General features: G+C 40.0%; 1 protein-coding gene across 1 annotated transcript in view; it reads right to left on the reverse strand.

Moving 5' to 3' along the window:
* Positions 1-13817, reverse strand: part of LOC133981396 (PDZ domain-containing RING finger protein 4-like) — a 47111-nt gene that overhangs the window by 4966 nt on the left and 28328 nt on the right. The window contains exons 3-5 of the mRNA XM_062420050.1: positions 8761-8863; positions 2636-2734; positions 332-394 (exon numbers count right to left, since the gene is read on the reverse strand). Coding sequence (XP_062276034.1) covers positions 332-394; positions 2636-2734; positions 8761-8863 — 265 coding nt within the window. The remainder of the gene's footprint in view (positions 1-331; positions 395-2635; positions 2735-8760; positions 8864-13817) is intronic.

A 13817-nucleotide genomic window follows, 5' to 3' on the forward strand; every position in this document is an offset into this window, starting at 1 on the left:
CCTGAAGATGAGGCTAGGGGCTAACAACAGTCATAGCCCCTCAGCTACCCTACAAGAGGCAGCAAGCTGTAGCACAGCACCTTCCTGAACCAGAACTCTTAAAAACCCCTGTTGGTGCTGAGTTTGTAACTAAAACAGCCAAGGGGGCATTTCTCCCCCTCTAACAGTCACAGCGGGGGAGAGTTCCCCCTTTAATGTGCTGCCATTAAAAATGAACGAGCTCTCATGCTGGGAAACGGTGGCTGAGTGTGACAAAATGAAACTGTTTTTATGTTGAATCTAATGAAAGCTGGTGTAGAGGGGGCAAGTGAGAGAGAGAGCCCTATTGTACCTGTAAAATGCGATCCCCCTCTCGGATGCGTCCGTCTTTGGCAGCGATGCTGTTTGGACTGATCTGTAAAGGTAGAGAAAACAGCATAATGTCTCTTTCAATGTTCATTCAACACAGAGTGCCTGAAAATGTTTTAACTCATTATGAAGACGTCATCCAGCTAGACATGTCTAGACTGTTATTAACAATGTGAGCGACACACAATAGATGTGCTGCCATGGGAAGACCTTTGATGTCAAAAGGCTTTTCTGCAGCTTTCTGCTAAGTTTTCAAAGTAAGTTTAGCCTCATTCTGAAAGATGAACAAAGGCTGCGAAGAATAGAGTTATCACCTTTTATCACTTAAGTGAGGTGGGTGGATCTAAGAACTTATTATATTCTGGCAGGTTGAAAGAGTCTAAATCTCCACATATAGCATCTATAGCTTGTAAGTCAACCTCAGTACATGATGCACCTGCTTCTCCTGTAACTAATGCTAGTGAACAAGGAGGCAGGACACTCTTTCATCAGCCAATCAATCGGTGTCTGGGGCTATTTGTTTCACTCTCTCCTATCAAGCTGGGATCTCTGGAGATGGTGAGGTGCTGTAGCACTGCATCTTCATGATGGTCCACTCCTACACACAGGGACCATTCATTAAATTGGTAGGAAGGTCACCAGAAAGGAATGGGGGTAGGACTGGAGGGAACAGAGGAAACTGAGGGCAATATTTATGCATTATGGTGAGATTACCCCAAACCCTGAAACATCCACAACTGTAAAAATAACAGGGAAATGGAGGATTTATAAAGCTGTGTAAGAGAGGAGAAATGACTGTGGTTACGATTTTGTCACACAACAAGAAGATTTTCGGTTTTACTATCTTTTTCTGTGTGGAGTTTGCTTATTTTACCCCCAGGTGATCCCATTTCTTCCCAAAGTTCACAGATGTTAGGTGGACTGAAAACTTTAAATTGCTCATTGGTGTGAATGAGTGTGTTTGTGTCGCAATACAGGTCGCCCTGCGATAGACTAGCGACCTGTGTAGGATGGACCCTGCCATTTTACCCTATGCATGCTGGGATAAATTCCATCCCCTGTGACCCTGAGTAGAATTTAACAAGTGTAGAAAATGGATTTATGGGTGGTCTGAGTAAATGTGCTTTGTCTTCTCTTGCTCTCCTGAATTATTTAAGACCATATTGTGAGAAGCAATTGATACAAAGGTAAATACACTTGAATGTCAGGAAAAACACAATGTGGCCATTCAACAATAGCTATGAAGTTGGGAAATTCAGCTTGTTTTAAAATGACCTTGTATTGTTCTTTACTCCATGTTCTCACTACTTATGCAAGATCAGAAGACATAACACCTCTCTAACACATCTTATGTACAGTGACACTAGCCACCTCATCTAAATGCAGCACATTCCTCTTAGCCCTACTTTTTTGCAGAGCGATCACTTAAGGATGCTGCCAGGAGCCACAGACCACAGTGATTTATATTCCGCTCAGCTCTCAAAGCGAACACCTTGCGGGGTCCAAGTCAACTTCAAACGAATCTGAGAGAAAGTTGAGCTGAATAGAGAACAGCAATTCCTGTGCTTCCAACAAGTGGGAGATAAATTGAGTTTCTTGGCTAACATGTATCTCACAACCTGTTTGTTGATGTCAGCTGTTATGAAAGGACTAGATGAACAACTCCGATAAGACGTGAAAACTTTCTTTTTCTGTCTTGGCATTCATTTTGTGTTGTAATCATGCATTTAGAACACTGCAAAACTGCTCAATAATATAATTTGTGGTTGATAACAGTTCAATTTTAATATGACTCTTCCCAACAGAGAAACCTGCTTTGCTCACATGAATACTAAAGGAAATCATAAAATGGAAGATGAATATTAAATGCCAGTATTGATTTAGTCTTGGGAATATAGCTTTCTCAGTTGTTTAAGCATGTTAACTGAGGCACTATGATCAGCTACTTCAATAGCATATTATATGCAAATGGAACAATTCAAAGAACTGAAATATAGAAAGAATCTTTAGAATATGCATATACCTTTTGTCCCAAGAGTATTAGTATTTTCAAACAGCTAGCAGTCCTAATTCTGCTGGTTGGCAAGGAAAAAAGGATTTCTTTTCTACAGTATCTCCAGGAGCAAGGCACAGAGGGAAAAGATGAAAGAGAGGATTCAGTGTTTACAGAGTTCCCACTGCAAAAACGCAAGTATGAAAAGGTAATGCCAAGTTAAAAGATGCAACACTTGTGGTCTTGGATGAAGGATAGGACGTCTATCCAGGATAAGTCAGGATATCTACTCACCTCACTGACATAGATGGCCACATCCTCTTCCTCATCTGTCCTATAGCACAGAGTTAGCCCCAACTTCTCTTGGCTGCTGAGTCGACACAATTCCACTTCCTATGCAGATAAGAGGGAAAACACATCAAATGTAAAAACATGGGTAAGTGCCCTATTTTAACTGTGCAAGTGCAATGACAAGCATAGTGTGGTAAGTCATTATCTCTGAGTGCACCTGGACATAGAGGACATAAATTTCACCACAAAGTCAATTTGGTAACCGTTGTGGAGCTTTCGCTCATATTACACAATCTTCCTCAGCAGATGATGTAGGGCTGGAACTAATAATTATTTTTATTCTAAATTAATCTGCAGATAGTTTTTTTGATTAATTGTTCAGCCTGTGAAATGTTAAAAAATTGTTTAAAAATGCAGTTTACCATTGCCAACAGTCCATTGTGATGCCTTCAATTTGCTAGTTTTGTCCGACCATTGGCCCAGACTTTTAAGGTATTCAGTTGTTATATATGTGAAAAAAAACTGCCAATTCTCACATTTAAGAAGCTGCAACCAGATAATTTTTGGTAAACAATTACTTGATTATCAAAATAGTTGCAGATTTATTTTCTGTCAATCTATTAATCGATTGACTCATTGTTGCAGCACTAAGATGAAGTTTGCCCACTTGTCATAGAGTTGAATGGGTTATAAATGGAGCTAATGGTGTGTGTTCTGCTCACAAAATAAAGCCTAGCTAAAACAGTGGTGTTGCAACAGATTTATATCCTTGATTTGACCTTGACTCATAAACATGATGTAACCGTCAAAGAAAAAATCAAAACAATCATATAAAAGTATACAGTTATATACAGTTACCATAACACTAAAATGTTGCCACCATAATGGCCACACAAACACAAGGGTCTGTTCCACTCCACTCAAGTCTAAGCACAAAAATCCTACTTGTTTTTGAGATGCTTACTGAGTCTAGATTGCAAACTATCGTCTGAAGTTTTTGAGTCTAAAAAGTGTTTGATCATGAAAGACATTCTCAGCTCACAGGGTTTGACTAGTGGGGCTTTGATAAATGTCAGAGGACCTCAAGTGTTTTTCTTTCAAGGAGCTGCCAAGTTATAGAATATGAGACTATAAATAAACTATAATTATGCTAATGCTAGCAGATATACATATTTGCTGCAACACTAAAGTATTCCTCATCTTCCCTTGGGGAGAGATCAACAAACTATTGACTTACAAATCAGCGGTCGTTGAATTTCCCTCGAGCCACTTGGAACATAGCTTAGTACCCTGGCGTCAGTTCATAAATACAAACACACGGGAAGTGAGACTTGATTAACTGCAGCAACAACTTGAGTGAATGGCACACTTACCCTTCATCTAATATCAAAATATGTGTTGAATATGGAACCAAACACAAATTCCAATTTCAAATGTCTCCGAAACTTGCAGACGCTTAACGTACATAAGCCATTTCGCACTCAGTTTCAGCCAAACGCAACAGCGGTTCAGCCAAACGCCAAACACCAAACAGCCCAGCCTGTGCTCTGTCTTCAAATACTGAAACATATCAAGGGTGTTGGAGGGAATCAAGTGTGAAATGGCCTCTCCTCCCAAGGTCTTCATTAGAGCAGAAACGCGCTGGCTCTCAGCAGCAGGAGTGAGGTGGTTGAGTAGAGAGTGAGGATGGAGGGGGCAGATAGAAATGAGGCTGGGCGAGGGCTCTGGTGGGGCTCACTGGGGTCTCACACAGAAACAGAGAGATTCATTTCCTCTGTGACAAGTGTGTGTTGGCTGGTTACACGTGTCAGATGTGGCAGGACTTTAGGGGGGGAAGAGGAGGGGGAAAGGCCAATACCACTGCCAGAGAGCCACCACCTGGTGCTTCTGGTTACCCCTTTTAAGCTGTTCATGACCCCCCCTGACTTCCTCTCTCACACACACACACACACACACACACACACACACACACACACACACACACACACACACACACACACACACACACACACACACACACACACACACACACACACACACACACACACACACACACACACACACACACACACACACACACACACCTACAGACACAATTCCCATTTTCTCCTTCTCCCCTGCCACTCATTCCTCCCTGCACTTCTCAGGGACCTGCTGCTGCTGGGCTACTCACACACACATGTACAATGCACAAACACAAAAGAGTAACTGCTGCACAAACCATGTGCTTACACACACACAAACACACCCAAGTATACTCAGCAGAGCACACACATTCTCACAGACAAAGAGAAAAAGAGCTCATGAAAAACGGCATCATCTGAGCTTTGTCGTTTTATCTTTCTCAACAGCCTCCACCTGACGGGCAGCTCAGATCTTTAATTGACTGTCTCGGAAGTGATGACAACTTCAAATCCTGGCTGATATGTAAGGATACAACATGAAAGAGGGACAATCGAGCAAAGCTTTGGTGCTGACTACCTGAACAGAGTAAACTGCAAAAATCATCATCAATCATTATCATTAGCTGTATTAAAATGTTACTAATGAGCTACCAATGTTATTCTTGGTAGAGATATTATGAAAGTGGCACATATCCTGATGCAATGAAGCAGTCATGGAGGTAATTGGAGCTATGGAGAACGCACACATCTTGCATGGTAACATAATGCAAGGAAGTTGTGGGAAATATTGAAACCACTTGCAATGTCTCGAAGACATCTATCTAAAAATAAACCACACAAATTAATTGCTGATGCTGAGACAAAGTAGAGGTGTGAGCAGGTGCTACATCATCCCTATCTGGCTCTGAGAAACAAGCCTAAAGTTACTTCTGACTAATTAATGACTAGATCTAATGTAGGAGACTTGTGGCTAAATGATCAGAGAAATTGAATTGTTACAATTACAGCATGTTGGATGAAACATCAAACATGCACTTGTGTGTTTACCATACGGGACACATAGTGTGCGTGTACATTTTTATTTACCAAATATTCTTTCAGTTTCTTGTTTTGAGACAATATTGTGCAGAAAAACACCCACTCACAATCAGATGCTACAGTAAAAGGATGCTGTCTTCTGATCTATCACACAGACAATCACCAATGTCTGTCCCTGCTCTTGCCTTTTGATTTTTTCCCCTCCATTTTCCCGACAAGCTCTCTGCCTCTCAGGAGATTGCAGCATGGCCCACGGATGAGGGCTGACAGTAAATTAATGACTGCAATGGCGTGATTTAGGGGGAAGATTGCCACCCACCATCAAAGCACATTGGATGCTGTCATAATAATCACGCCTTTGATTATCAGTAATTGAAAAAGCAGTCACAAATGCATGGATTGGTAGCACAGGCAGGAAGCGAAGGAAGGCTATCTCTGAGCTTGAAGTGCTTCTTTTCTTCAGAACTCACCAGAACAAATCAAAAGAAATGGTCACTAACATGGTGTTGTGGCCATATGCACATTAAGGGATCCAAGGAAATTTGTGATGTGTCTGTGTGAAATTCTAGCTATGAGATATGGCATGTGTGTTTCATTAATCCAAACAAGCCAACCATCAGAGAAGAAAGGGGACATTATAGACTAGGGGTTTGTTCAGTCTTAACCATCAGTGGCAGAGACAGTCTTAAACTCTCATTACCTAGCTCATTAAGTCAGACAGGACTCAGGCCTATAACTGTATCTGTCTGTCACTTACTCACAGAGACACTGACAGACTGAGTGATGAAGTTACACCATTGATAAGCCAAAGCTAAGTATCCCTGAATGCATTTTGCACAAACCAACAGCAATGGCTGTAATTTTAACTGCAGGACTGTTACTGTGTCATTTTGTGTGTCAAGTTTTAATACTCTTTCAGGTGAAAAGGTAATCATTTATATTCCCAATATGTCAGTTATTCCAAATGATGCCTATTTGAGAAGCTGCCAGTGTGGCTTACTGTCAAATGTCTATTATCTTCTCAAAGTAAAGCACTTTAACATTCACGGTAAAAGAAATCAAATCAATATAATGAATATTAATGCAAACTTTACACACAAACTTTAAACACACTGTATTGTGGTCATTTACACTTAGCATTCATGATTCATTTGATAGTTAGTTGCATTAAGTAAATGAAATAATATCTAAGACATGTAAAAAGTAGCCTGAATCTTAACCCAACCCTTGTCATAACAGCACTATTCTCCACCAAAAAATATGGTGCAATGTATTTTAAGTATTTTTAATGTTTTTTTGTATGAAAAAGCGCTATACAAATAAATAAACTAAATAAAATGCTGTGATATCCATGTCTGACGGTAAAATTAAAAGCCCTCTAGCGTTTCATACATGGTCCAGCCATATACCAGGTTTTGACCCAGTCTTGCTAAATAAGAAATCCGCATGCTGAGAGGAATATAGTAGGGAGATATGGGGAGAAGGTTATGGAAAAATACTGTGAATGTATACTTTGGTGACATCTGGCATCTCTGCACCTCATCAACCAGTGTACTAAAGAACTCTCAAATACTGATTACCCAAAAGGAAACATCAATGTCCGTGTGTATTAGAAAGGTGAATTCTCTGTGATGTAATGGCAAACTGCTGTCCCCCACTGCGCTTTTTCATCTAACACAGGTAATTCAATGAAATGTCTTTCCTTCATTCTCTTTTCTCTACTTCAACAGGAAGTGAGGGATCAGGTCGACATTGAAAGTGGCTTTCAGCCACATCCCCCTTCATAGCATTTTTAGTTGACATACAGTAAGTGGGTCTGCATTAGCGTGGTATCTAACTCCCAGAGCATGAAATAAAAGAACGGTGCAGGCTGCAAAGCATACACAGTATAATAGGATTTGTTAATAGCAATGAGGCATAAAGAAAGGCTTTAATATATTATATTTGTTCCGATTTGACACTGGGGCCTCTGTGATCCAAGTGGGTGCACAAATCTCTTTAGGATGTGAAGACACAGCTCAAGCTCAGTGGGTGGAAGCATTCAGAACTAATTCAAATGAAACAAATAAGAGGAGGGAGTGAGCAATCATCATAGATCAGACCAGCCAGAGCCCTCGCTTACAATATGCTTGCACCTCAATGACTCGGAAATAAAGAATACTGGTCCAAAGTGGAGAGTGGAGACAGAGTCTGTTTATCTCTTCCTGTCACAGTTGAATCAGTGCATCTGTATGTATATCTGTATGTGTGAGAGATCAAAAGCTTTAGTAACATCACCTATCCAGCTGCTCCTGTTACTTACACTCTAGTAAGATGCAGAAGCAACGAAATCTTTTTTATATATCTTATTAGCACCTGCTGCACACACCTCACTTTAATTGGTTCTGATCAAGCTCAGAGTTAACTTTTCTAACTTTTTTCTTTCCAGAGTTGTGAAAACAATTAGCAAGTCTCAGGTATCAGTTTTTCTGGTTTCTCTTATAAAAAGAAAAAGACGTGAAATGGAGAAATGGCGGCGTGTCATCATTGTCAGTGGAAGTAAGAGCTTTTTCAAGCTGTCTGCATTGTGGCTGATAATCTGTCAGTAATTCAACTCTAGGATCTGCCTGTAGAGTCAATTAGTGTTTGAGTTCTTCCAATAAATGATAAGCATCATTAAATATGGACTGTTAAGGGAATGTGTGTCCATGTGTTGCAGGGGTTAGGTGTGTATTTCTCATTTTTTTGCAAAACTTTAAGTACTTTGTTCCTATGGATTTTTGAGGTGGATGGACAGCCAAATCAATAACAGAGTTAAAATAAAACCTCATAACGACACACAGGTTGATATTTGTTTTTTAAGCTTGTCTTAAATGTGGTTATTAAAGGAATACTTTAGCATTTTACTCTTATTTGATTTTTTTGCCAAGAGTTAGATGACAGGATAGAAACCACTCTCTCATCTGAGTGTGGAATTGATCTTCTCATCTAACTCTCTGCAAGAAAGCAAATGTAGTGTATGAACTCTGTAATGGTGACTCAATTTTACTTTCTGTATTTAACATACTGTATCTGTACTGAGATTTCTTATTTAAGGGATCTGAGAACATACTGTGGGTCTGTGAGAAACTAAAATCAGCTGATAGTACTGACCATGCTGGTGAATATATCAGGCTCTAGTTAGCAGATGTCAAGTGCAATTCTTACCTCATATTCAAACTCCTCTGTCCTCTCTCCATCCGCTGGAACAGGGGAGAGGTAATCTGTCCCTTCATAGTAATCCTGGTCCATTGTATGCAGAGAATGACAGCTGTCAGGGGAGACAGATAGAGGAAGAATGAGAGGGAAAGACAGACAGACAGGGAGGCAGATAAATAGAAAAAGGCGGAGAGTTGGGCGTAAGCAAGATCTTTTTCCACATTTTCTCTTAAATGCTTTTTATACCTCGAAGTGACAGGATTTTCCTCGCCTTTTGTCTTTGTCTCTTTGTGGAATCTGACGAATAAAGGATTTGTCAAGGGCTTTCACTGTAGCTGGAGTGTGTGTGATAAAAGTAAAGCCCCTTGTTAATAACAGCATATCCACATAATTTGCTTCCTGCTCTTGACAGACAAACCCCCCAACATTGAACAATGTAGTTCTATTATGTTTCCTTCAGTCACTGAACAAAACAGCATTTTAACGGCCTAACAAGATGAGCAGCTTCAGTGCCACACAAGATAATCACGGTGGACGAAAAACTTTAAAGGGACACTCTGTTGAACATATTGAGTGACTCTCTGATAACCCAACTGTCTCAAAACAATCGTCCACTGACAAAACCAGACTGGTAAATGTCAGAATGCTTTATGCTTTAATGCTCCAGTATTACACATAACAACTTTTGGCAGCGGGTGCAAAGAACTCAATTACAAATTTACAACCTAGCCTCAAAAATAAGAGTGACAAACATTTGTTATACCTATAAAATGTGCTGTATATTGGATTGTGCACCTGATCTCAGATGAAAAGAAGAAAATGTGAGTTTTATGGGATACATTGATTACATTTGGGCTGGGCCTGGGGCTGTAAGTAGGCAGCAAGCACGCGTTGCACTGTGTTGCCTAGTTTTTTATTAGCCCATTTGCTTTAATCACCTTGTAAACCTTCCATGAGTCAAAATTGATACGGCAAGCAGCTGCAATTATGGCTAGAAGGCCCTGTGGGGAATACTGTGTGAGATATATATATATATATATATATATATGTGGCAATGATTTTGATCAGGTCATATATAGTGCTTTATATAGCACCTAGAATGTAACACTGATAATAATACACATTTCAATGATGTTTGTGATCATAGGCAATATAGATGGAGCAACTGGCTTAAGTCCCATCCCAGAATGCCTTAACAAGTCTCCAGTGACAAACAACAACAGAAACTCAAAGACTTCAAGATGTTTATCATTGTTGGAATTAATGATCTACTCCACCAAACAAACATGGTTCACAAGAAGGTCCTGACTACCAAGTTTGGCACAATAAAGCTTGTGTGTCTCTACTGTTTCATTCCCAAGAGCTGAAACCTAGATATTACTTTATGCTAAACTTTTCTTGTTCAGTTTACTTCTCCTTTGAGATGAGCAAATATAAACTGAAATGCCAGAAGAGGAAATAATGAACCCAGTTTATTTTGTTGTTTTCCAGGAAAACCTCTGGTTGATACTTTAAACTCTTAATGTTTTCTTTGTATAGTTTTTTATGCCTCACAAACTCAATAAAAAGACGTAGTTGAGGTATTGTACTACCCAGTATATATTTAAGATGTGTTGACGTGCCTAGTGTGTGAGCAATTTTACTGAATACATTCATGAGACAGCATGCTTAATGAACATATTCAACTCAGAGTGAGCGAGAGTTATGTTTCTGTGCATGATTATCTAAGTAAATGGGTGATATGCAATAGGTATGATGGGCCATTATCATTCAATAAGTGAAAATTGTACAGGACAGTTAACAGATTGCATGTGCGGTGTGAGGGAAATTTATCAATAAAACAAAAATCTGACTCCTTATATATGCTCTCTACAATGATTTATGATTTAATAGATTAAGAATATTCAAAAGGGGGGAAATGTGAGGGACATTATTGAATGAATATATATAAATGCTTGTATGAACTTGTGAAAGGTTAAAATGCTTTGTGATAGTCACAGAAATCGTGTGTGTGTGTGTCTGAACAGTATGTTCCTGTGTGTGAGAGAAACAAAGAACATCTTTTTATTATGAACCAGATCCTGCCATGTCTGAGTATGATCATGCATAGAGTAATCACAACAACTCCTAGAGTTTGGTGTGAAACAGATTAAGAAGTATTTGCCCCACTGTTCGGGGATTACCCCTTGATTCCACCAGGCGCGGATGCATTCCGGCATCAACTTGGCCTCCAGAGCTGTTCACTGCCACTCTAGTCAATGATTGTGATCCCACTAAGCATGCTGCGGCACGTTTCAGAAGCACCCCAGAAGCGGCTCTATGCTCCGCTGCGCTATAAATACCAAGGCTATTTTCAATGGAAGCTGCTTCAAAGCCACGTCAAGCTCCACAGAACAGATAGAGCTGGACAGGAAGTCAGACACAGAAACAGCATAGCACATCCTGTCAATTTTTAAAATAAAACAACCAATGCAGATTCCTGATTGTATTTCAGGAATAAACACAAATAAAGAGACCATTTAACTACGTAGCCTACTGACCCACAGTAGAAGCACAATCAAGAAAATCAAGGAAAATGACCAAATCAACCACATTTTAACAAGTTAACAAAATCAGGCGGTTTGGTTGTGCTGCTAACGCAGTAGTTGCGTTAGCATGAAGGCAGCTGCCATAATTACTGCATTAACAGTACAACTTAATTTAAAAGGTGGATTGCTTGCCCATAGTATGCTATGCTGCACTTCTGAAATGCTCCTGGTACGTCGTGCAGAGGACGGAGCAAAACCATGGCACAGTCAGATCGTGGAACACAAAGAAAATGTGAAAATACTATAGTGAGAGTTGTCTCTCTCTTTATTGAAGTTAAGTGCATGAGGTAAATTGCCACAACAATGTGGAGGCTCATCCTGGATGTCAATCTTATTCACTCCTTTGACAATTCTCCAAACAAGTCAAATCTGCCCAGCTGGGACTACAAGTCACATAGGACCCAGGAAGTCCACTTCCCCTGAGGAAAATAACTATACTCGGGGTGAGAAGAGACTGCCTGTGATGATTATAGAGAATGGTTTCAATGATACAGCAAGACACACAGGGGCTATGACCCATTGACAAATAAATTAATGAATAATGTCATTTGAATGTCTGATGAAGTGATTATGAACCCAAACTGAAATCAAAGGGTGAGATTGCTTCGGTAGTGCACAATAAAATAGGTTAAGGTCAAAGTAAAGAAGTTCCTAAGTTCTCAGGATGTGCAACAATATTGAGTGATAAATATTGGCCAAGACTTGCAGGCAGTTACAGTTGTGGATTAAACACTAAATTGAGAAATTTCAGAGAAATGAAAGATGGTGAATGGGAAAAAGGGAAAATCTACCAATGGGACCTGATTGATTTCAGCAGAAGCAGAATATAGATACAATGAAAACAAGAGACACCCTGAAACACAAGAATCAGGTGAAAGGGGGTGGGGGTTTCCAGAAAAATGCACCTTCTCTCTATGCCAGCAGTCAGCACAAAATCCATCAGAACCAACAAGTCTGATGGGACAGTCTTCAGCCAGTTCGCCCTCAGCACCACCTCCTTCATATTCTACAGATTCAGCCCTAAGAAACTCAGGCACAATCACAATCTAACTGCTTCCTCTCCAAATCACCAGGAACAGGGGAGGAATCTTTACAATGCCAATGATAGAGGTCCCCAAACCCTCGGAGAAAAAGGGTGACGAAATAATGTATATGTAAGCAAGCGAACTCCCTCACACATGCAGTCAAAGGGGCCAATAATATGTCCTGCGGCAAATCATCAAACAAGACAAGCCCACCCTGTATGAAATAAGATCCGTGTGATGGTAGAACTTAAAACTGAAACAGGGGAGACTTCAGGGAGAATTCCTCGAAGAGGATCATTGTTGTGACATGAGGGTTGGTGCTGAATACAGAACGGCTATTGATGGATTGTGTGAGAGACTATGCAACACTCCAAATGAACATGTGTTGGGATGCTACAAGGATTGCAAATAACAACAACAAACAGTCTGTCCCTGATTACCTATAGACTGACTAAGGTTTTTACAGACGAGATAACCAACAGTAACCTAAAAACAATAACTAGGATTGGTGAAGGGGGCACTGCCCCTCTGAGTCACACCTAAAAGCATTTACCGACCATGTCAGCCACAATACCTATTAAAACTAGAAGCTATTAAGAAGATCACATCAGTGTTCAATAGCTTGTTATTGGCAGAAGTGATTGTGCCATGTCCTGACTCACCTGTCAGAACCCCTATTTTTCCTGTCAAAAAGAGACTGCAAAAAGTCAGCCTACTGAAAGGCGATTTATGCAAGTTTAACAAGCCGTGAACGCAGCAATCATACGCATGTGTCTGTTGTTTCTCATACCATACTGTCACAGGTTCCTACCTATAGCAAGTGGGTGTTTGTTTCAGTACATATGTATATCATAGTAGTTTGTATTCGCATGGCAAGGTAAAACTTATACATGTCCTTGTGTTCCTCAGGGGTTTGTCTATTTGCCAACTGTATACTCACAAGTGTTTCATTATCTGTTCAGCTACTGAGGAAGCAGGCAAAACTGACAATGACACTGCTAAAATATTTAGCAGAACAAGGCCACAAGGCCAGTCCATCTAAATGGCCTAAAAAATCCAAAGTCAAAATCTGATTCCTTATGAATGCAGCCTACAATAATTTCTGATTTTATTGATTAAGAATAATTAAAAGGGGGGAAATGCAAGGAAAATTATTGTATGAATATGTATAAATGCTTGTGTTAAAATGCTTAGTGATAGGCATAGTCATCATGTTTGTGAACAGTATGTTCTTGTGTGATCTTTTTATTCTGAAACAGATCAGGCGCAGAGTAATCACAACAACTCCTCTACAGAAACTTTGTATATGTCTGTATTGAATGTGCCATGCTCTGAGCATTTAAGTCAATTGCAGGAGTTAAATTGCCTAGGTAGGTACACCTGACTCAACAGTCAGACTGTAACTAATGATTTATCTGTTAATATTTTTTTCTTTTGCATCTGCCTCTCAAAC

The sequence above is a fragment of the Scomber scombrus genome, chromosome 6 (assembly GCF_963691925.1).
Source record: "Scomber scombrus chromosome 6, fScoSco1.1, whole genome shotgun sequence".
Taxonomy (NCBI): domain Eukaryota; kingdom Metazoa; phylum Chordata; class Actinopteri; order Scombriformes; family Scombridae; genus Scomber; species Scomber scombrus.